General features: G+C 37.4%; 1 protein-coding gene across 1 annotated transcript in view; it reads right to left on the bottom strand.

The window, feature by feature from the left end:
• FAP (fibroblast activation protein alpha) overlaps positions 1-22,222 on the bottom strand; it is a 70,931-nt gene continuing 48,709 nt past the window's right edge. Inside the window, exons 18-26 of the mRNA XM_024735984.1 lie at positions 17,726-17,824; positions 17,186-17,255; positions 16,247-16,441; positions 10,713-10,767; positions 3,859-3,958; positions 2,740-2,804; positions 2,166-2,238; positions 1,831-1,904; positions 1-402 (exon numbers count right to left, since the gene is read on the bottom strand). Coding sequence (XP_024591752.1) covers positions 301-402; positions 1,831-1,904; positions 2,166-2,238; positions 2,740-2,804; positions 3,859-3,958; positions 10,713-10,767; positions 16,247-16,441; positions 17,186-17,255; positions 17,726-17,824 — 833 coding nt within the window. The 3' untranslated portion in view covers positions 1-300. The remainder of the gene's footprint in view (positions 403-1,830; positions 1,905-2,165; positions 2,239-2,739; positions 2,805-3,858; positions 3,959-10,712; positions 10,768-16,246; positions 16,442-17,185; positions 17,256-17,725; positions 17,825-22,222) is intronic.

The raw sequence follows: 22,222 nt of genomic DNA, 5'->3' as shown, positions 1-22,222 counted from the left end.
TAGCATTTTAACTTCTGACTTTATTCTTTTTCCCCTCAAACGAACAGGTGATAAAACACTGTCTGTGCCCAAAGCAAAAGGTATGGCCTCCTTTTCTCTTCTTTCACAGAGTGTCAGAAAATGTAAACAATATTTAGGTTGAACTTCTGAGTCCTCTGAATTTTCTGTCAGCCTTCAGAACAACATTCGTTTGTTTGTTTACACCAACATTTAACAGCATAAAGAGTAAAACAAGCAAACAGTCTGAGGCATTTATAGGAAGTGTTCAGATTGTGATACAGTCCTGTATCTGCATCATTTTTACTCTGACAAAGAAAAACATTGCTTTAGGAAGTGGGTCATGTGGGTGTATAAGTGCTTCGTGGACAGGCCGGATATGCCATGGTTCTGGTCTGAGTACCACTGAAACACAAAGGGAAGAAACCTGTTTTATTCCTGCAGACACACAATGCATCCAGCTTTGGCTTTTTGTTCTCTCAGGACCTGATAATTTTTCTAATATTATGGCTGGAATTCTACCTAAGAACACTTGCATAAATAAAATAGGTTACAGGCAAACATTTAGAACAGGAAGATTTAAAGCCTTTTTATTAACCTTCACTACTGTTTCATATTTTTCAAACTTCTATTTTGAGATCTCGGTGGCTGAACTTCCACGGCGGCCAGCATCCTGGGTTCCAGAGCTGGGGCGTTAGGTCAGTTACTTTGCTTCTCTGGAGCTTGGTTTCCTCATTCGAAAAATGAGGGGGTTGGATTTGATTTTCTCTAAGGCTCTTTCTAGCTCAAAAATTCCATGAATCTAATTCCTATCTGTTGCAGAAAATTCACAATACATGTAACTGTAAACACCCTCCATAGGAGTTAAAAATAGTATCATTAAAAAAAAAAACAGGGAGATGGTATTACAAATTTAAACTTTATTGCTGGAGAGTTGCCAGTAAGATTATTGCTTTCACTGAATAAAGGTGGCTAGTGGTTATTGATGTAATGCTGTATACTTATGAGTTGAATTTACTTTGGGAGTCACGATTTCAAAAATGGGTGAATGGGGTAAAAAAAAAAGATCAGAAAAATCTCACCTCACCCTCTTTAAATTATTTTAAGAAACCAAATTTCCAAAAGATGGAGGTTTCCTTTTCTAGGTGCTTGGGCAACATAAGCAAGTGAGGGAGAATTTACGTTCCCTGAAGAGGGGAAACAATAGCCACCAGGGATTGTGTCCCTTGCTTTGGCTTTTGTCTTATTTTCCTCTCTGTTTCCATTTCCCATTCTTCATGCAACTGGATTTCACAGCTAGCTCATTTATTCATTTACTCAGTAAAAGTATGACCTTCTGTGATGGGCCAGCCCCACGCCAGGCACTGAGAACACAGAGCTGGAAGGATTCTCTAACTCTGTGGAACCATCTGATTTCAGGGAGCCTCTGAGGTCTCATAACATTCTGCGATTGCTTCTTACTGAATAAACAGAATCTTCTAGCTTCTTTGAGCCTCTCAGATTTTACAGGGACTCTAAGCACATAGCTACACTTAATACGTAGGACCACAGAACTATTGGATGTTTGAGCTAGAAGATCCTCTAATCTTGTGGATGCCTTTATTTTATATATGACTCAACTGGGATCAACAGAGATGACATGGTTTGACAAGTGTCCTTCAGGGAGTTCATGAAAAATCCAAGAGTCATTTGCTAATGTTCTGTCTACTCTACCTTAACAGCCTCCTTGTCAGGTTTTAGTGTTAAAAAAAAAAAAAAAAGAAGAAGAAGAAGAGTCCTCCTTTTAGCTTAGGGGTCTAAGGCCATGAACACGAGTGAAACAAAATTATGTACCATTGCCTGGAAATCCACTTGTGCATTAACCAGAGCTTTAGCAATCTGTGCTGAGTTTTGAAAGTGCACGTTATCTGCAACAAAGAGAGAGAGTTAAAGTGCTGTTAAATACCAGAAAGCACAGAGTGACAATGTACCGCCTGGAAATGAACACCAACAATTATCTAGTCATGCAGTTGACATTGTCAGCAGTGAGTAATCACACTCGCTCATGGAAATGTCCCTGACTCTTAGGTATTGACCCTGAGCACAGGAATAGGAGATGCTTAATGTTTCTTAAACAAAGTGATGCTGGCTCAGTATTTTTATGTGTAAGAGTCTTGCTTAAACCTCACCATCTGCTGTTCCGTGGATGAGAAGATAGTCTACATTTCTGAAATATTCTGCTCTTGCCATCACAGTTGAATTCTGGAAAAGGGGAAAAATTAACATTTTAGTTGCTGCAAGTTCTAATAGAAAACTAGCTAAATCATTGTGCAATGGACTTAGCACCAATACTGAAATTATGTATTGCTTTGGTTGATAAATATTTAAGAGTCAGAGCAACACATTTTCATCATCATTTGCATTACTTCCATCTGATTCTTAGTTTGAAAAACTGAAAGTTTATGTGTCATATGTTACATATGAGTGAGACCTTAGGCATAAATGATGCCCGCTCAAGCTGTGTAGGAGTAGGGGCTGGGGAGGGGGATGAAGAAAAGGGAAGTTAGGGAAGGAGGATGGGGAAAGAAAAAATAGAATCCAAAAGGAGTCAATTCCTTTTTAGTGAGGTGTTTTGCAGCTGACAAAAGATCATCCTACTTGCTTTGGGGACCCAGCAAAACTGTAAACTCTGAATGACTGCTTTACAATTATTTAGCACATTTGAAATAAATTAATGACCTAAATCAAACAGAAAATGCTTACTTTATAATGCTTGAGATTATCATCCTTTGTTGGGAGGCCCATGAATCGCTCTGTGTAGATAGATGCTGTAAAACATATGAGTATCTGAGTGTGTTGTTTGCATGTGATATGTGTCATTTCATTAACCAACCAGAGCCCCCCACCCCCGAGTTTGATAACTGCTCTTCAATCTCCCAGGTGGAGCTGCCGAGGAAGGTTCTTGCTGCCCTTTACTGTAACGCTCCACCCAAGTCATTCGCTCTGCAAGTTGCCTCAGTAGGGCTGGAGAAGCAATGCAGGAGAAGACTGTGGAAACAGGAGCAGCTAACGATAGAAAGAGCTGCTCTTAAACTTTTTCACTTCTACCCAAAGTTCTTCAGTGGGGAGAATGTTGAGCTAGGAATGACCTCATTATATTTTAAAAGAAATCACAAATGCAGCCACCTCTAGTACATTTATTGGTGTCTTAATTAATTTGGGATGGAACTTTGTCCCCCAAGTCCTTCCCCAAAACACACACACACACACACGTTTTTCTCTGAATGGAGATTCCCTACAAGTAATAATTGTCTCATTTCCACCACAACACAGGGAAGAGGATCTGATGAAAGCTAATTTTCGTGCATTTATTAGAGTTATTTCCAAATAATCGTCCTGCATTGATGTTCATCATAAAAATAGGCAGACACAGAAGGTGTACTTCTTGAACAAATTTTTGTTTCTTTGATTTCTAGAGCAATGTAACAGGCAGCCGCAAACTGTGGCATGGCGGTGATTTGCTTGGTCACGTCCTGACTTTCCCTAAGATGTGCTTAAAAGCTAGTTCAGCTGCACCTGTGTGTGTCTGTGAAAACAGGGTTAACTCTGATTTTAAAGATTTGGTTCATCACGGGGCACACGGTTTCTGGAAGAGAATAACTTTGGTTGGGTTTTGGAAGAGTCCTTCCTCGTCTTAAAATTGCCGTGATTATTGCAACATGATTATAATGAATCATATAAACAACCTCATTTATAGATGATATTTTTCCCAGTGATGCTGGGGTGAATTTTACTGCATAATTTGTTTTCCTAGCAACCTTAAATATAGAGTAATTATGTGTTAAATGTTTTCGCAGCAATATTTATGAAATGTTTCCATACCGTAATATTCCCAGCTGGAGACTGGAGCCACTGCTATTCCACATTTGAAAAGACCACTTCCTGAAGCAAGGGCCAGCGATGAAACATACCCTCCGTAGGACTATAGAGACATTGTTACAAGTCAGTCCCAGATTGACTCTCATAAACTCTCTAAGGTATTTGTATAGCAATTCTACTCACAGTAAGTGCTGATGGGAGCTGGGGAATATGGATAGGGTAGATTAAATGTCTATCTTGCACTCTTGGTAGCAAACTCCACCAGACATGACAACAATTTCAGCTTAGTCAATTACAAATACTTGGTGTGCTGATCCGAACATGGTGTGGGCAGTTTAAGAGATACTATAATTGCAATTTTTCTGCAAAATTCTTTTTTCCCCCCTCTATGTTTTTCCAACCAGGACCTTGCTATGGCAAAAACAGGATTTTTACTTTAAAAAGATACACAAAAAAGAAGATCATTCCCCAAAAGTAAAAGCAAGATACTTCCCACAACGTGCAAAAAACTCCTGTGAGGCAGCACTTATATCTGTATATTTACTCATTTATTTTCATAACAGAACAGTAAGGGAAGGACACAAGAACCTTTTGAGTAGTTTAAGACACGGCCAGAGTCTCTGTATAAGGTAGTGTTACGTATTCTGTTTTGAGGATTTCTGGTATAGCAGCGCAAAGGAGGAAAAGCCACTGGTGTCTTAAAAAATCTTACATGTCCCCCTCCTTAACTTAATGGAAAAATAAAGTAATACAAAAGGGGATACAAATTGCAGAGTCTGGAGTAGGTTTAGCACTCATCAATTTTCTTCCCCAGGGAATTGGTAGGTGATTCAGAAATGTGACCCTCATAACAGAAGGAGATGTGTGCCTGTGTCACTTGAAAATCTGAACCTTTTCCTAAAAATGAAGAAATGAACAGAGTGTCACAGTAAAGCTCATCTCTCCCTGGAAGGCAAAATTTGTCTGTACTAACCTGCTGGGAGAGAGATGCTTCCTCTAGGAGCATGGATTAAGCAGTGTTCTGGGACATAGACCCTCCTCCCCTCTCTCCCCTCCCCACCACCCCAAATGTGTGTGCTAGATTAGGAAGTGACTCTCAGGGCTTATTCTTGCCCCAACCCAGGAACATCCTTACAAATCAAAAGAGGACAGTGCGACTCTCTAACTAAGGGTGTGCCTTGCTTTTAGGACTTTATTGCCACAAACTTCTGGGAATCATTTGCCCTCCGGTCTGGAGAGATCCTATCATCCTTTGCTACAGAAAAGTCAGTCTTGAGAGAGGGTGAAAGAGAGAGTGGGAGTGAGAGCCCTACAGAGCAAGGGAGAGACAGGAGACAGACATGGCGAAATCAGGTGGCAAGTCAGTGGCCTGGGTCTAGTCTTAATCTGTGAAATACATGGCCTGAGGGAATAAACTAAACCATCTTGCTGAATTCAATTGTTAGAGAAAGAATGCTAACTAACTAGTTTACAGTCTTCTGTTTCCAACTCTGGGGAATCTTATTGAGGACCCTTGGCTACAAAACACAGACTAAAAGTGGCAGCTCCAATTATACCGTGGCCTCCTTTCATTATACTTGGAGGAGAACTAAAATGTGTTTTAATAGAGGAAAAATATATTTTAAAATAGAAGGAACATGTGGGTTTAAAAATCATTTTGATAAGTGAAAATTCTCTATCAGGATCAAACTTTCACTTAAAACATAAAAATAATCTGTTTTGATCAGCAGGTTAGTAACAACTATTACTGAAACAAAAGATTTCTTCTTCCTTCTTAATTTTTGGTTTAAATGAAAGTAGAGTAAGCCTGAGTCCTTTAGAAATATGATTACTGTTTATGGTTTTATTGGAAAAGTGTGATCACTGCAAATTATAATACTGGGTTCTGCTTCTCCTCTCCTATGCCCCAGAACAGAAAATAGCATGGAGTGACATTTGAAATTAAAGCATTTGCATATAGTAAAGAGGGTTTTGAACATTTCTATCCAAAATCTTAGGAATTATAAAAATATTAACTTGTATCTATTCAGTGATTAGATAATAGGGCAGTATGTAAATAAAATTGTCATGCTTTCAACATGAATACAAATTGCCTCCAGGAATTTGTAAAAGCAAACGAGTGTAGCAGCAGCACAATAAAAGAAGGTGTACTTGAAATTCTCAAGCAGCTTAGAAAAGCTGTTTCTATTGTAGAAATAAAGAGAAAAAAAACACCCGAGCTGACTTTTTTCTGCTCTCCCATGGGTGGGGCTCCAAGGCAGAGTGGGTGGCTGCAGAAAGAAAAGAACCCACGGAGCAGATTGGCCATGAGAATTCTAGAATTTTGTCCTTTGCACTTAGATGCTTTGCCATTTTGTTTAAATGAAGGATATCTTTAAAAACATTCTTAGAAGGGCACAGAATTTTGAGGGATTTATGGAATAGTACTCTGATGGGAGCTATAATGCAGATTGGAACATTTCACCTACAGACAATAATAATAACTAGCTAATGTTTGTATGGCCAAGGTCATTGCAACAGTCTTTGTGGTCCCACAGGCTCTGTGTCCTTTCTCTCCCCACTCCCACCTCCCACCTCCCACCTCTAAAAAAAAAAAAAAAAAAAAAAGTCTCACCTGTCCTTCTGATCTAAAATTGCACCAATCCTATATGATGCTCCTTGCTCCTTTCTTGCTTGGTTTTGCTTTTCTCCATCGCACTGATCATTGTTTAACATCCTGTATATGTTACTTATTTATCTTGCTTATTGCCTTTCTCCCCAACCATTCCCAACTCGATAAAGGTAGAGATTTTTGTCTCTCTGGTTAATGAATGTCTCCCTAGCACTGACAATACAATCTGAAACACAGTGGGAATAGAATAAATATTTGCTTAATATATGACTTTCCTATTAACTCATCTAACTCTCACACTGACTTGATGAGGAAATTATTGTTGCATTTCGTGACGAGGAAACTGAGGCTCAGAATAAATTTAGAGTAAGCGGTGGAGTTGAGACCCAACTGCAGGATGCCTGACGACAAGCCACTTCCTCTATATCCCTACATTAGGGCAACCTCTTTGGGAAGTTTTAAGTTCAGAGTCTAATATAGTTTCATTAGAGGTGCATTTGTCCTACTTTTACATTGTTGATCACACATAGCAATTCAAATTGCTTATAATTAGTCACTGGAAGAGAAGGGAGCTAAGATTAAATCACGAACTAATGCTTATTCAACACCACCTGGCTAGGTCTATATTAACAAAGCAAAGCCCATAAATGAGGCTGTTATTCTAATAATTTAGGCAAAGCCCCTGCTGCTCTTCAATTGTCAGAATAATTGCTTCAATTTTTCTTCATATAAATTAGGGTTGTTCAACCTCAGCACTATTGACTTTTTGGGTTGGATAATTCTTTTTTGTTGGGTGCTGTCCTGTGCCTTGTGGGATATTTAACAGCATCTCTGGCCTCTACCCACTAGACGCTAGTAGCACTCCCCTAGTTCTGACAACCAACGACATCTCCAGACATTGCCAAATGTCCCCTAAGGGACAAAATTGCCCAGATCAGAACGACTGTCATAACAGACGCTTCCTAGGCATAATGCTGTGTGCATAGTGGATGTCTAAGAGGAAGCTAAAAAACAAGCTACTGGACTTTAATTTGGTGCCAGAAAAATGAAAGTGTAAGATAAAAAGATAAAAATGCCTTCTCTCCCCTTCTTAATCTGGATAATGGAGGGAAATGTAAGATTTGCAACTTATTGACCAATTGACCAAAGAAAAAAATTGCGTGGCTAGCTTTAGAGTATTTCTCAGACCACTAACGTAGCTAATACTTCGTAGAAACAGGTACTTACGGAACACAGTGATAGCTAAACAAACCCACATGGTCATTCTCAGCGTCTTTCTCTTTCCCTTCTCCAATTTCCCATAGGTGTCTGCTTATTATACTATAAAAGAGCGCTCAGAGCTATGACCTGTTCCTGTCCCCTTCTTCACTGCCTAAATTCAGGCCCTTGGTATTTGTTGCCCGTATTACTGCTCTCTTAGCCCTTTGGACCACTCTCTCCCCCAACATCAGGCTGCTCTTCATTCTGCAGCCAAGAGTATCTTTCTAAGGCTCCAATTCCACTCCCTACTGACTTCAAGACCACTACTAAAAGAGGCACCCATGGAATCAAGTACTTTTTGGTAATACTGTATTAAATGAAATTTAACAGGATTCTTTACTATAGGGGCTATATGCACTATTATATAGACTTCATAGTTTACCAAACTATTAGACCAGAGAACATTTCCCCCAAATTTCCTGATACTAACATGACACCTTTGGGGGAACATTGACTTACAGGATTAAATTCATTTTAAACAGCATCATAGATATGTGAGATGGACAATATTGTGCTAAATATTTGAGAAACAAAGTTGAAGAAAGACAAAGTCCATTCCTTGATTCTTGTGAGAGCAAACAATGCACAAACAAGATAAAGCATGGCAGTTCCTATAAAAGTAGTATAAAGAGCTATTGGAGCACAAAAATTCATATCTGAGTTGGGTCTTAAAGAACAAGTAGGAATTTTGTGTTTTGGAGAGAGGAAAACATGGGGAATGGGAGAAGAGAATGGGCATTGCAGGTGTAGGGAACAGGACTGATCAACACATGGGAAAAAGGAAGCACACAACAGTGAGAGGCCCACGTACCGCAAAAAAAAAAAAAAAAAAAAAAAAGAGTGGGGAGAAGTGGAGGGAGAGAGACTGGAAGAGTAGGATGCAACCAGATTGCCAAGGGCCTTGCATGCAAGGAAATGTGTTTGGGCACTAGGCTGAGGTCAACATGTAGCCCTAGGAAATATGTAAGCAAAAAGGCAACATGGCAAGAATTGTGTTTTGGAACAATAACTTCATTAGCAACATTGGAGTTTGTGAGACCAACGCAAGGAGGCTAGTTAAGAAGCAACTGGAATAGTTAAACCTGTACCACCCAATCTATGGTCCATGTAAGTGGACCCTCAGACTCCACACTGGAGTACTGGTCGGGGGGGTTGCCTGGACACTGTTTTAACACGTTCTCCAGGTGATGCTTATGCAAGCTAAAGTTTGAGGAGCTCTGATTCAGATTACATATAAAGAAACTTGAACTAAAGCAATGTCGGTGGGGATGATGAGAATAGACTCAAATGTTTGAAGGCAGAATTGATAGAATTTACTAATCAACAGAGTATTGGAGTCAGGGAGCAGGGGAAGCTGAAAATAACTCTGAACTTACTAATTTGGATGACTAGGTGTGTGGTGAGGTCCTTATTAAAGGTGAAGACTTGTTTTAAAGTAGACTGTAATACGTTTAACTTGGGCAAGTTAAGCTTGAGGCCTCTGTAAGACATTTGGGAAATATGATCAGTAGCCATTTGAAATGTGGAGCTCAGAAGAGAGAGGAGGGGGCTGGTGGCAGGCATCTGACAGTCATCATCATCTTTGAAACCACATGGGTTTCCCCAAGGAAGTGAAGAACAACAAGAATGAAGACCAGACTCAGAAAAACACTGACATTTAAGGAATGGAGTGTAATGATCACAGAAACATAGAAAAATAAGAAGAGAAACACGTTACAGAGCCATGGATAAAGCTCACTCTCCTTCATGTGATGAGTGGGTTTCTTAAATCATCCCACACACATGGTTCTCTACCAAACCACTAATACCTAGAATGTTCTAGAAGTGAAGTTAAAAGGTGGCTTTCAGTTATTTCAAAGACTGAAGTAAAAGTAAAGTGAAACTCTAAGAGAAATGTTAATATTATATGTAAGTGTTCAGTTCGAAATGTGAATCTTTCAAGGATTTACTTTAGGAAATTTCATAAAAATGGATGGCAAGAAAGGTCTTATCTGAAATATTTCACTATAAAAATATTTCATTTATTTCCACCCATTTGAATTCCATTCTGTTTAGATACTTAACATTTGATAGTTTTAAGAAGGACCAAATGGCTTGAAGTAACAACTTTCCACAAATTCATAACAGCTCTTCATCTGGTCACTGAGCTGAGAGATGAGTGGAATCCTGCAGATTCCCTTCAATATTGGGTTTCATTCCCTCCATCTTGTGCAGGCCGCGCTCAGAGAAAACAGCCAAGAAAAACAACCCAAGCACAAATGGCTGCAAATTGACTTGCAAATGTACAAACTCAGACCAAAAAGTGAAACAGGAAATCTTCTTTGAAGGGTAATTATCATAATTTATAATGGGCAAATCTAAACTCTTTCCCATATTTCTCTAAACTTTCCAGTGACTTCATTGTCCATGACTGATAAACGTTGCCACTTCCTTTTAATGTGTGTTTAAAAAACCTGTGTAGCTCTTCAAACGTGGGAAATTATCTCCATGATCTATAACTAGTAATAAATAATTATTTCTCTCCAGTTAGCACAAATTAACGTTAGGTCTGGTAAAAGAATTTGATTGCAAGAAGAAAAAAAAAGAATCAAAACAGCCAAGATATATCATTTCAAACTTTATCTTAGCTTTTCATGAAAATGAAATGATGACATATAAAAGAAAAGAAATATATTAACCCTAAAATAACAAAGGAAATTTAAGTTCTGATGAATATGGTTCAGTTCAGTATACTCTAATACCAGAAATTAAGTGAAAATGCGTCAATTATGAGTTAATTTGCTATACAGGGAAGAAACTAAATGATTGAAAAAAAGGAACAAACACTTAAAGCCACCACTTTGAAGCCCAGATTATCCAAATTGACTGTTTCCATTGACAGATTAAATTATGTTGCAACATTAACATTTCATGAGAAACCTTATAAGCGAACACTTTAGAAAATGATGAACCAAATAACAGGCATAAAACATACAAAACAACTCACCCAGCCCCATATGGCTATTCTTTTTTCATCAATGAAACCCATTTCTATGAATTTTCTAAAGGAAAAGAAACAAATTTTTAGAATTTTAAGTGTGTACACGTGACATTTACTTCATTACACAAGCATATTTAATCCAAAGATTTAATAGAAATGCTACATTTTCTTTGTTTAAACACTTGCATAATCAGGCTGCATTTACAAATAGTTAAAAGAACATTATCACGCTTACTGCAAGGGGTAAAAGGATCCTTTAGACTCTATGGTGCATCTATTGAGTAATACTTTCAGGGCTGTAAGGCCTCCTACCCTAACTGTGCTGGTGAGTTACTTGGGACTCAGGTTAAGTAAGAGAAAAGCTCATACTCAGCAAATGAGAATAGACTGAAAGGGGAAAATGTTTTTTAATGCAGTGAACAAACAAATGGTTAACTCAGGTTCTGACACTATAGCCACATGTTTTTGAATTTACTATTAAATGCACTTAAGATATTTTAAAGAAAAAAAAAGAGAGACTGGCTCATAGTAACACCAGAAGTAATAGCACCATGACTAGGACCAAATTTCGAAATCTCCAGCTTTTGGAAAAAAGGGTTTCATTATTGCTGTTTTAAAATTTATTAATTCTTATGATTTTGTTTGCTTAGATGTTAATGTAAAAGAATTTCAACCTAAAATGGGACTGAAGAATATAAATGAAAACTTGCACACATGTGCCCTCAGGAGTGAGAGACTGATTTTCATATATGCCTGATTTCCATAAAACTGGTCATATTGAAATTTTCTTCAACGATAGGGAGTTAGTCAAGGGTTGCCTCATATCAACCTTGGGAAGTTTTGCTTATGGTTTCCAGAGGCGTGAACAAGAAATGACCCAGGTTGGGTTGGTTTCTCAAAATATGCTGAATTGAGCTTTGTTTGTAGGATGGGATTGGTTTTGTCTGTCCAGGGAGTAGTCAAAACTGGTCTCTGTTTGTTTCGATTTTAATAGACTCTCACTGAACTCTCCCCTCTTTCATTCCCTCCCTATAAATACAGCCTTCCCCAAACCCTCAATGGATGGGCCCACAGCTTGCTACAGTTTGTGAGTCCAGAATTTCAATTCCTCTGCTATTCCTGAATAAACTCATTTTTTTGGACAATTTTGAGCTTGCCTTGTTTTAACCTTTTATTTAGGTTGACATGCATTATAATCACTGTCTCATTTTTGGTCACATCCATCCATGGAAAAACATCCATCCCTCTCCCATTTCACACTTAGGTACCCTCAGTTCATCATGGTTTGGACAATTGTATGCATCTTTCAGGATTTGAACATTATTCATTCAATTTCCCTCACAGAAATTGAGGGAAATCCATTTAAAAATGAGTTTGAAAATAAATCTATCCTTAGGAGCAAGGGACCATGCTGAAAGACAACCTTCAAAAAGTCCTGGGAAGCCCTCAGAAATCTAACTACGTCATTGGTACAAAAAGAGAGTGTTTTAGGCTAATTTATTCCATGCTTCCTTGATGGCTGGTGTTCTAGAGCAATTGTGATTTATTTGGGGAGCGTTTTAATAAAAACTCAAGAAACTCTTAGAGAAGCAGAAGCAGTGGAAGAAAGAAGCAAAGTGGATGAGCCATTATAGAGGCCTGGATGGGACAGTGAAGGAAAAGAGGGGAAGAGACAAAAGTGACACTCATGACCCCAGAAAAATACTATTTTTTTGGTTGCCTTAAGTGACGTTAATGCCCTTTCTCATTCTTCTCTGGAACTAGGACCGAGCGATTTGCATTAGTTAAATAATGGAATTTCTTAAAGGGATTTCACAGCAACCATTTTGCTCGTTGCATGGATTCAAAATGCATGTTTCTGATGCATAGAGGAGTTGGGCAGATGCCCGGCACAAACAGATGGGAAGAAGCCCCGTCAGTCACAGCTTACTCGACACTGATTCTGAGGGACACTGAGGGGTCTACAGGGGAGAAACGCAGTAGCAAACGGAAAGTTGCTACCTGTGTTGACGCTTGGTCACGGTAAAGTAGAGAAAACGGGCAGCAAATTGCGGCATTTCGGCAATTCTCCCACAAACTTCAAAAGCCAAGTGAAAGAAAAGAAGGTTCACTTTCTTTGTCAAAAAAATGATCTTGCCGCTAGTGCTTGAAGCCAGTTCTGAGCCATAAAATCAATCGTGATTTTATGATCTCCCAGAAGCTAGCAATCATATTGCCTTGCATTTGGGGTAAAAGCAAATAACAGGTGATACATGGGACCAGGAAATTCTTAACAGCTCCCTTCCTAGGCTTATTCCGAAAGGATGACATTTACAGGAAACGATAGTGCAATAGTTAACATGGAAATGAAACATTAACACTTACTGTGGAAGGACTAGGTTAAAGGTTAGCTAGATAATCTGAGACCAACAAACCTCTATAAAATTTACCTCCAAATTCTGAAGAGCTTCCAGGAGGGTTATCAGAGATACTGTTGACAATGTGGTTAAATCAACAAAATGTTAATAGCAAGTGAAAAAGCTTTTTTTCTAATTTTGGAGGCTGGACTGGACTTTACAACTTTTTTCTCATAAAAATACCCTAAATCTAAGGTCAGTTCGAAACCTTAGTCATCAATTACTATTATTCTATTTTGGAAATGTTCTTATTGATACCATGTATAACAGTATGATATATTTTTTTTCTCATATAATCCTTCTTTACTGCTAACCCTGAAGTTATATAAAATTTCAAAATTGTGGGAATGTCAAAAATGCCAAACCTACCCCAAATGAGCATATTCGATCCTATAACTACTGAAATTTTAAGGGTCTCACATATGAACCACTTGCAGAGGAGCCTGAATAAGCAGGTCTCAGTTTTCCTTAAGCTTTGACCTCACAAGCATATCCTTTGGGGCTTTCTCTTATGTATAGTCAAAATCTGTGCCGTTGTAGGGCCTCTCTTTTTTTCCTGCTTTGCTTTGCTTGACTCTGTTTCTTGACCCTGACTAGTATTTATTGTTGTTTCCAAATATGTACTTATGATATTTTTTGGTATATAAAAAATTTAGCCAGTTTGCATTTCATAAGAGATTCCAGGGAAAAATTTCATTCTTTGAGGGGAGGTAATTTGAGGACTACCGTAGAGGAATTACAATCCCAATTCCTCAAGTCAGACGTTCAGTGTCTGATTACTAAAACACTTCTCAGGAAGATATGTGATTGAATTATTTCTAGAATTATCACTATAAGTCTATTCTTTTAGCTTTTGTTTTCTCAAAGCATAGGATTTCAAGGCTTCCCTTTCCTTCTTGCAGAATAATGGTTTCAAGCAAAGCCAAGGCCAGCCCCAACTGGCATCTCCACTGCCGTATATGTGCTTTGTCATACAGCTGCCCCTGTTCACTAAAGTGAATACAAAAAGTTCCATCTAATAGCCGTGCTCCCTTGAGTGCATGTGGTTTAGTCGCTCTTCAAAACCTGTAAGTGCACTGAATGTCGAGATTGTAAATTGCACAATTTTATACAGAGTATTGTAATAGCATATACTAATATTTCATCTGTTCTTGAATGGCTGAGTCAATGAGCGAACATATGCCTGATCTATAGTAGGAAGACATTCTTCAGGTTCCATCCTAAAAATGGCTCAGAGAAGGTAAACGTAGCCAATTATCGCCTCTGGTCCATCTTCCTTTCAATTCTAAATGCCAAAGACATTTATATTATTGTGAAAATCAATAGAATTTGTGGCTTCGTGTCCTATATGTTGGACACCAGAAATAACAATTTTTTTTACGGTCTATACATGGGTTTCATGTTTAAATTTTCATTTCATCCAAGGAAAAACATTAAGAAGCTATCAGTTCTATCTGTTCTGTTTCTTAAGGTATTCCTCTTAAATTTGAATGCTGCATTTTTGGTGGTAAATAAATGCACAAAAATATAATGATGTATGATGTTAATGATGATTGTTTTTTAACCAGTGCCAAAACAAACCACTTTTTAGCTCTACCAACTTTGGAAAGTTGAATTACAAACCATAATTTACATCTCTGTCTTTTGATGTTGTCCCAGGATTACATGCCCTTGGTGTTTATTGCATGGTTTAAATACAAATAAATGTGACCCGACCCACAATGCCAAAAACAGTACCGTAAAGAATTAAGTCTATAATGCTGACAATTGTGTTAATATTCTTAAGGCGTACCACAGTCTTTACATGAACGATTGAATCTCAGAGTTTTTCTTTGAACTATCTTTTCTATGACTCTCTATCAGGCCGAAGACTCCCTCAAAAATGTTAAAATAGTGGAAAGGCCAAAAATCTGGATCAGTAAGAAAGACGGAGCCTCCTAGAAGTTAGGTGTGAATGATGCCTACAGATTGTATAGTGTTATTTAATAACTTACTTATCAATTTTTCAGATTTAACTCAAATCGACTTTGTTTTTAATTGAATGTTTTAGGTGTAAGTGTGTGTATATTACTGTTCACAGGATGAAAGAAAAATCTGAAAGCATATGGGTTATGATTATTTTTCTATTTAAAAAAAAGAATTATTTGTGAGTCAAAATTCTTCTGCTTTGATTAGAGACAAAAAAATACAGAAAAGTGTTGTCTGGGCCTGGCTCCTAGTTGTTAAATATAATCTGTGTTGTGTGTGCTGCATTGAAATCAATAACTGCTAATGATATTAAGATGATAAAAGAAACATACTAATTAATTTTCTAAATTGCTCTTTGCTGTGAAACAGTGTTTGACCTTTAGACATCACTCATGCACATATATCCATGACTAAGAGTACAGTCAGCCTGTGTTAGCTTTTACATTTACAAACTAGTATTCCCCAACTTCACCTACTCACATCATAACAGAAACCCAACAACTATACAGAAATATCCAGAAGAATCCTGCACAGTGTTTCCAAATTAGGAACAATTTTGGTGACTCTATTCTTTTTGTTTCAGGAAGAGATGATTGAGCCATAAATTGTGGTTGAGAATGTAGTTGGGAAGAAGAACTCAGATTATAAATCTGTCTTTCCCCTACATGTTTTGGTAGATTTCTATTATGTAAAAGAAATTTTTTGTCGAATGAAAATAGGAAAACACATTCTTGCTAAAATAGCTAGTTTAATTACAAAAGAATGCTAATATCTGTAAGTATATAGTGCTGATGAAATCTTGAGCCATTTCTAAATTTATGAGGTAGAATCCACAAGGCTTGAGCAAATTCAGATGTCTGGTTTCCTACTGACCATCCCTAGAGTTATACAAAGTTTTCTGCTAATTGTGAGCCATGGTAATGAAACTCTGTTAGAATGACTGAAACGTGGAAAGAGAGTATTTATCATCTTTCACCATAAATCATTTTTCTTCTCTCTTCCGTGAATAATTTTTTCTTATATTGGGTAAAAACATCACTTTAAGGTTAATGATAGCTTTAGATGAAGTTAGGAAAATGGACAAAAAAAATTTAAGACATTAAGGTTGGGGAAACCCGAGAATGACTGCATGACTTTTGCTGACATCAGTTTCTGTTTGAATGAGAAGGCGCTCACCTGACAGCTGTGATCTGGTCCTCAATTTCATAAACACCCAGCTTTCGATACACTGCATACAGAAGTTTGTCACCTTGGAAAGCTGTTCCTCGACCATCCACCAAGGCAATGACTATCCCTTCCTTACTTGCGAGATAAGATATCCAACTAATAGAGAATACAGACCTTACACTCTGACTGCAGGGACCACCATACCTACAGAAAAAAAGAAAAAGATAGAATCTCTGATTCCTTTGTGAAAGTCAACTTCCCATCATGGCCAAGAATTGCCTTTAGTATTTCCCAGTACATTTGTATGATAAAATTTCAATAACAGTGGCATTAGAACTGGCTCAAAATCAAGAGAGGACCAGGCTTTTCCCAGAGGTTTGCTACAAGGAAGTTGTTTTGGGACACAGCCTCTCCTATTCCCCAAAACGGATACATCTAGGGTTGGCATTTCAAGGAATATGTGTGGGTTTTTCGTCATTTCTGCCACCTGCCACTTGCTAAAAGCAGGCATAAGATATACTAAAAAAAATGCATGGTGTTTTAAGCAAATTGTGTGTAGGTCAGCACTGATTTTGGGTGTGATTCCACAAAATGTATTCCATTCCCTTATTTCATTTCTAACTCAATTACATAAGATGTTAAGATGATTTACAATATTTTTTGGCTGCAATCTCTCTATCTCAAAGGTATTCTGACACATTAGGCAATTTGCCATACAAAGGAAATTCAAAACAGTAAATGCAAGCAAGTCCATCTAAAAATCTCAAAACTTTCTCAGGCTATTTTAAATAGCCATATTTTATTTACTCTGATTAGTTGGGGAATATATAAAAACAGCATCAATAGGAACTGTTACAGAGGAGAATGGTTCATTCTATCTCACAAATGTGTATTTAATCCAACATATTTTCAGTAAATAGTTTTTAAACCAAAGAAAATATTACATACACTTGAATTAGCAAGGGATACTTCTTTGATCTGTCAAACTGAGGAGGAAGAATCATCTTGTACCATAAAGCTTGAAAAACAAAAACAGAGAAAAATCTTCATTCCACTATACTCATAGCATTATTTATTTTCTTTAATAACAATACATAACATAAAATCAATTTATAACTAGTAAACTGTAAAGAACAAAGACTATGTTTTACTTGATTTTTATTACATATTTTTGTCCAATTTACAAATTGCTAGAAATGTTGAACTATTATTTTTCTAGAAGCACACATTTTAAAATTAGGTAAACTCTTTTTAAAAGTATCAGTGTTGAAATGGAGCTATAGAAAAGTATAAGATCAACCTATTCACAAACATATGAAAGATATTTCATAAAAATTTAATGTGACAGTAAGATTTTTAAAATTAAGATCCTGTAATATTGTAGAGATTGGATTATAATATTTACCCTACAATTTTGTTTTAAAAAAGCAAAAGCTGATAAGTGTTCAGCTTCATATCTATTCATGAGAAAATTTTAAAAGGTCTTACTAATATCATCCACTTCAAGTTTCTTAATTTCCTCTTTAGGCAGCTGGATATTTTTCAAAGCGTTTTCCAATTCCTTGTTTTCTTCCAGGATTTTAATTTCTTAAAAAAAAATAAAATGTTCATTTTTAATTAATAGAAATTCCATAGGAAAATTCTTTCTTAAAATGTCTTTGGCTTTACTATGGATGAAACTGAAACTGTATAAGGATTGCTTAAGGAGTTTCATATTGACAAGGATATTTTTAATCCAGCCTTTAAAGCAGGAATGAACTTATAAAGGACATCAGTCATTGTCTCTTAAACAGACCCTGATGGCATCAAAATACATTCTGAGCAGAATCACAGAAGTAACAATGTTTATTCAGCCACATTTTCCTGTTTCTAACTTTTCTTTTACAACATGAAGCCATGACCTGAGTAGGTGACATTTAAAAAAATATATATTTTTACTGAAAAAGTGGTAGAAGCAAAATCTATATTGCTGAAACCTCAAATTTAAAATAATTAAGTATGTATTATAGTTACAAAGTTTGTTTTGAAATCTTCAATGTGTAAGGTCAAATATTAATTCTGTGATTTTTTTATATCTATTTCTTTCTTAAACTTTTCCTGCTGTACTTGCTTAATATAGGATCTTCTTCCTCTTTTTTTTCTTTTTGTGATATCCTTCCTTCTTTTTTCTTTTTGTAATTGAATTACTGTGCATCTTATTCCCTCAAATCCTTTCTTTCAAGGTAGTTATATATCTTAAAAGAACAACAGTATATACACACTATGATTTCTGTCTTCCACCTTAAAAGATCTCCTAAAAAAACTCTTCTTTATCTTTGAGCTTAGTTATGTTTCACACTTTAATTTTTGTAACTGAACAAATATATTGATCTCCTGATGCTGAAGATCAGTGATACATTCGAATGGATTTCTAGCAGTAGAGGACTTTTTGTAAGCTTTGTTTTGACCTGGATAGATATTAGGTATCGTCTAGAGAGAAGTTAGATTTTTGTATAAAAAGTGGAGTTTGTGGCTTTATTTTTTTATTTTTTGCGATACGCGGGCCTCTCACTGCTATGGCCTCTCCCGTTGCGGAGCACAGGCTCCAGAAGCGCAGGCTCAGCAGCCATGGCTCACGGACCCAGCCGCTCCGCGGCATGTGGGATCTTCCCAGACCGGGGCACGAACCCGTGTCCCCTGCATCGGCAGGCGGACTCTCAACCACTGCGCCACCAGGGAAGCCCATGTGGCTTTATTTTTTAAAAGAGGGTCTGGATGACTTCTGAGATATGCCAGTCCCGTGGTCTCCTTGTTTTTGTGCCTTTTTTAAAAAGTGGTCCTTGAAGATGGGGAGCTGGGGGGAGTACTTGTAACTACACTAAGTTTGCCAAACCACTTCCCTTGTAACTCTCAGCTTTCATATACTCATGGCATTTTGCTCCAAAGTGTTATATTTAATCTTAGAACAAGTATAGATGTTTTAGTATGAGTTGTATAAGATACATAATACATTTCATTTTAACTTTGGACAATCTATCAAGAAAGAGATACTTGTGGCAACTTAAAAGTTACAACTAGAAAAAGGGATAGCAGGGGGCGGGGAGAAGAATAAATTAGGAGTTTGGGATTAACATATACACACAACTATATATAAAATAGATAAACAACAAGGACCCTACTGTGTAGCCCAGAGAACTATATCCAATATATTATAATAACCTATGATGGAAAAGAATCTGAAAAAGAACATGTATATATGTATAACTGAGTCACTTTGCTGTACACCTGAAACTAACACAACATTGTAAATTAACTATAATTCAATTTAAAAAGTTAAAACTAAAAAAGAAAATAAAATGTATACTCAATTATAACCACACTACAACCAGCTCTTCCTTCTTGTGTGGGTTCTCAGTGTGGAACTGTCAAGGATAAAGGGAATCTATGTGGAGTAAGCACAAAGAACGGCTGCAATATTTATTTATGTAGACCATGTTTATCATTCTGTAGACAGATACTGGAAGTCAGAGACAACACGCAGATGTTGCCTGGTTGGGTTGACCTTGATTCCTTTTCTATTCTGTCCCTAGCTACTGAAATTTTCTGATTCATGACTTACCGAAATGATGAGTTGAATGGAAAATCTTACTAAAGCTTCTACAGTCCCGGGTTGCATGTTTATGGATAGTAAATGTGCAATTTTCCCACCCCTTGGAGGCAATATGGAACTTCATAGGTCTGTGAGGAGAGGGAGGGGTGGCAATTGGACTTCTCTATGTGACTGTGCGTTAGCAATGCATAATGTGGCAAGGAGTGCTACAGCCCAGACTGTACCTTTTACCTTCTTTCACTCATCATTGTATACTCAGCACTCAGCATGCTCAGTACCAAGCGCGTGATATGTAGTATGTGCTCTCCAAATGTTTGAAGACTCTTCATTACAATGAAATCAAGTGGTAAGAACGATGAGTCACATGTGAGATTTTTGTTCAAATCATATTAACTATGACATATTGTTCATTGATTAAATTATGTGAAGAATCTGCAGAAAATCTGATAAATAGAGTTATTCAATCAGTTAGGTAATTTTAATGAAGATCTGCTCTGCCCGCAGCAACTAAGCCTCAACTGGGCCCTCCATGTCAAGTGTCAACTCTTCTGGGTTTTTATAGCATCTGGTTCAAGTACTATCTGTTATTTTCCAATGACTTTACCCCACTTCGCAGAGGAAATGAAGCCACTGCACTGTTTTCTACAAACTTTCGTATAATCACATCGGTAATTTCCTCATTCTCTCTCATCACAGTGCTGGAGATTAATCTCCTCACCTGTCTCTGGACTCCACTTTGCCCACCTTCTCAGCGACCTCCCTCCTTTATGCCTTCAACCCCTTTTGGTCTCCAAATTTCCTCCATCAGCATTCAGCCATGCTCAAATGTTTATCAGCTTTCAAAAACTAACTTAAACCTCTATCAGTCTCTTCCAGTCATTATCCCACCTCTTTGCTCGTCAGTCAGACCTACTGAAAATAGTCTCTTTTTATTTATTTACCTCCTATGCAGACCTAAATTTGCTTCAGTCTGGCCTCTACCTCCACTGCTCCAATGAAACTGCTCTGACCAAGCTAATGCTCATCCTTATTTCGCTAAGCTCATTGATTTAGAGCAGGTCTTGTTTCACTCCTTGAAGCACTTGACACAGATAAGCACTCTCTTTTTCTTGAGACCCTCTCTTCCCCTGCCTTTCATGACTCCATATACTCTCAAGGTTGTCCTCCTTCTTGTTCCCCCTTGGTCTCCTTTACAGGTCCATTTTTCGCTTTGCATTTCTTGTGTTGGTTTTCTGCACAGTTTTACTCTAGGCTTACTTTCCACTACCCCTGCCCACCCTCATTTTCCCTACTCTGCTGCATCATCCATTTCCATGGACTTAGTAACCATGTATTCCATAAATGAATGACTTCATGATCATTCTCTTCAGTTCAAACAATCCTCCAACATCCAGTTCCAAAACTGTGTCACTCCAGGACAGCTCTTCTTAGTTATGTGCCATCAGTACCTCAAACTCAACATTGAAAACAAAATTCATCCTCTCTCCAAAATGTTCTCTGCACTGTGAATCCCATCCTTCAGTAAAGAGTATCAATACCAATCCACTTGAGCAAGCTAGACATCCAAACAGCATCAATCCCTCCTTTATATTTATGAGTCTTAAAGTCGATTTAGCTATCATTAGGAAACATTTCCTAAGCCCCCTACCCCAGATGAGGTGCCCTGCTTATATGTTTTTATGCTATCTCTATTTCCCCTATCTTAATACCTTACCCCACTGTGTTGTAACTGCCCATTCACACGTTTGCATTCCCCACTGATCTATAATCTCCTTGAGGACAGGGACCATATCTAACCCAGTATCTGTTCATTTTAAGGATCTAGTATCTAGTACAGTGTCTGTTTTAATGTAATAGTGCTTAATAAATATCTATTGAATGAAAATTTGGGGCACCAAATGCAATGGAAAATGGCTGAGAAAACTAGAACTAAATAGAAGAAATATCATCTGCTCTAAAAAGCAACTCCAAAACGTATTTGGGGATTTATTAAAAATACAGATTCCCTAGCCCAATATAAGACCTACTGAACTGGAATTTCTGGGGACAGCCTGAGAATCTGTATTTATAATAAACCTCTCTGGAGAATTTCTTCATGAGGCAAGTTTGCAGAACTGTGCTGTAAAAGACTTTGCATTATGTTTTGAGAGTTAAAAAACATATAAATACATATGACATATATGACACTGACATGAACACTGTCCCCGTTTTGTAAGTATTGGGTGAAGTAACAAGGCTTTGCAAACAGTACAGAAATTTGTATCTGGCAAGAATATGAGAAGGATAGTAAGAAAGTAGAAACTCATTAAAAAAAGGAAGCTGACCTTTATTTTGTGGTCATGATAAAATGAGAATTATACATTTATGGTGACTTCCATTAAAACAAAAACTTACAA

The sequence above is a fragment of the Neophocaena asiaeorientalis genome, unplaced genomic scaffold, assembly GCF_003031525.2.
Source record: "Neophocaena asiaeorientalis asiaeorientalis breed wild unplaced genomic scaffold, Neophocaena_asiaeorientalis_V1.1 scaffold72, whole genome shotgun sequence".
NCBI lineage: Eukaryota > Metazoa > Chordata > Mammalia > Artiodactyla > Phocoenidae > Neophocaena > Neophocaena asiaeorientalis.
The sequence above is the reverse complement of the archived record's forward strand: the minus strand, read 5'-3'. Positions and strand labels throughout refer to the sequence as shown.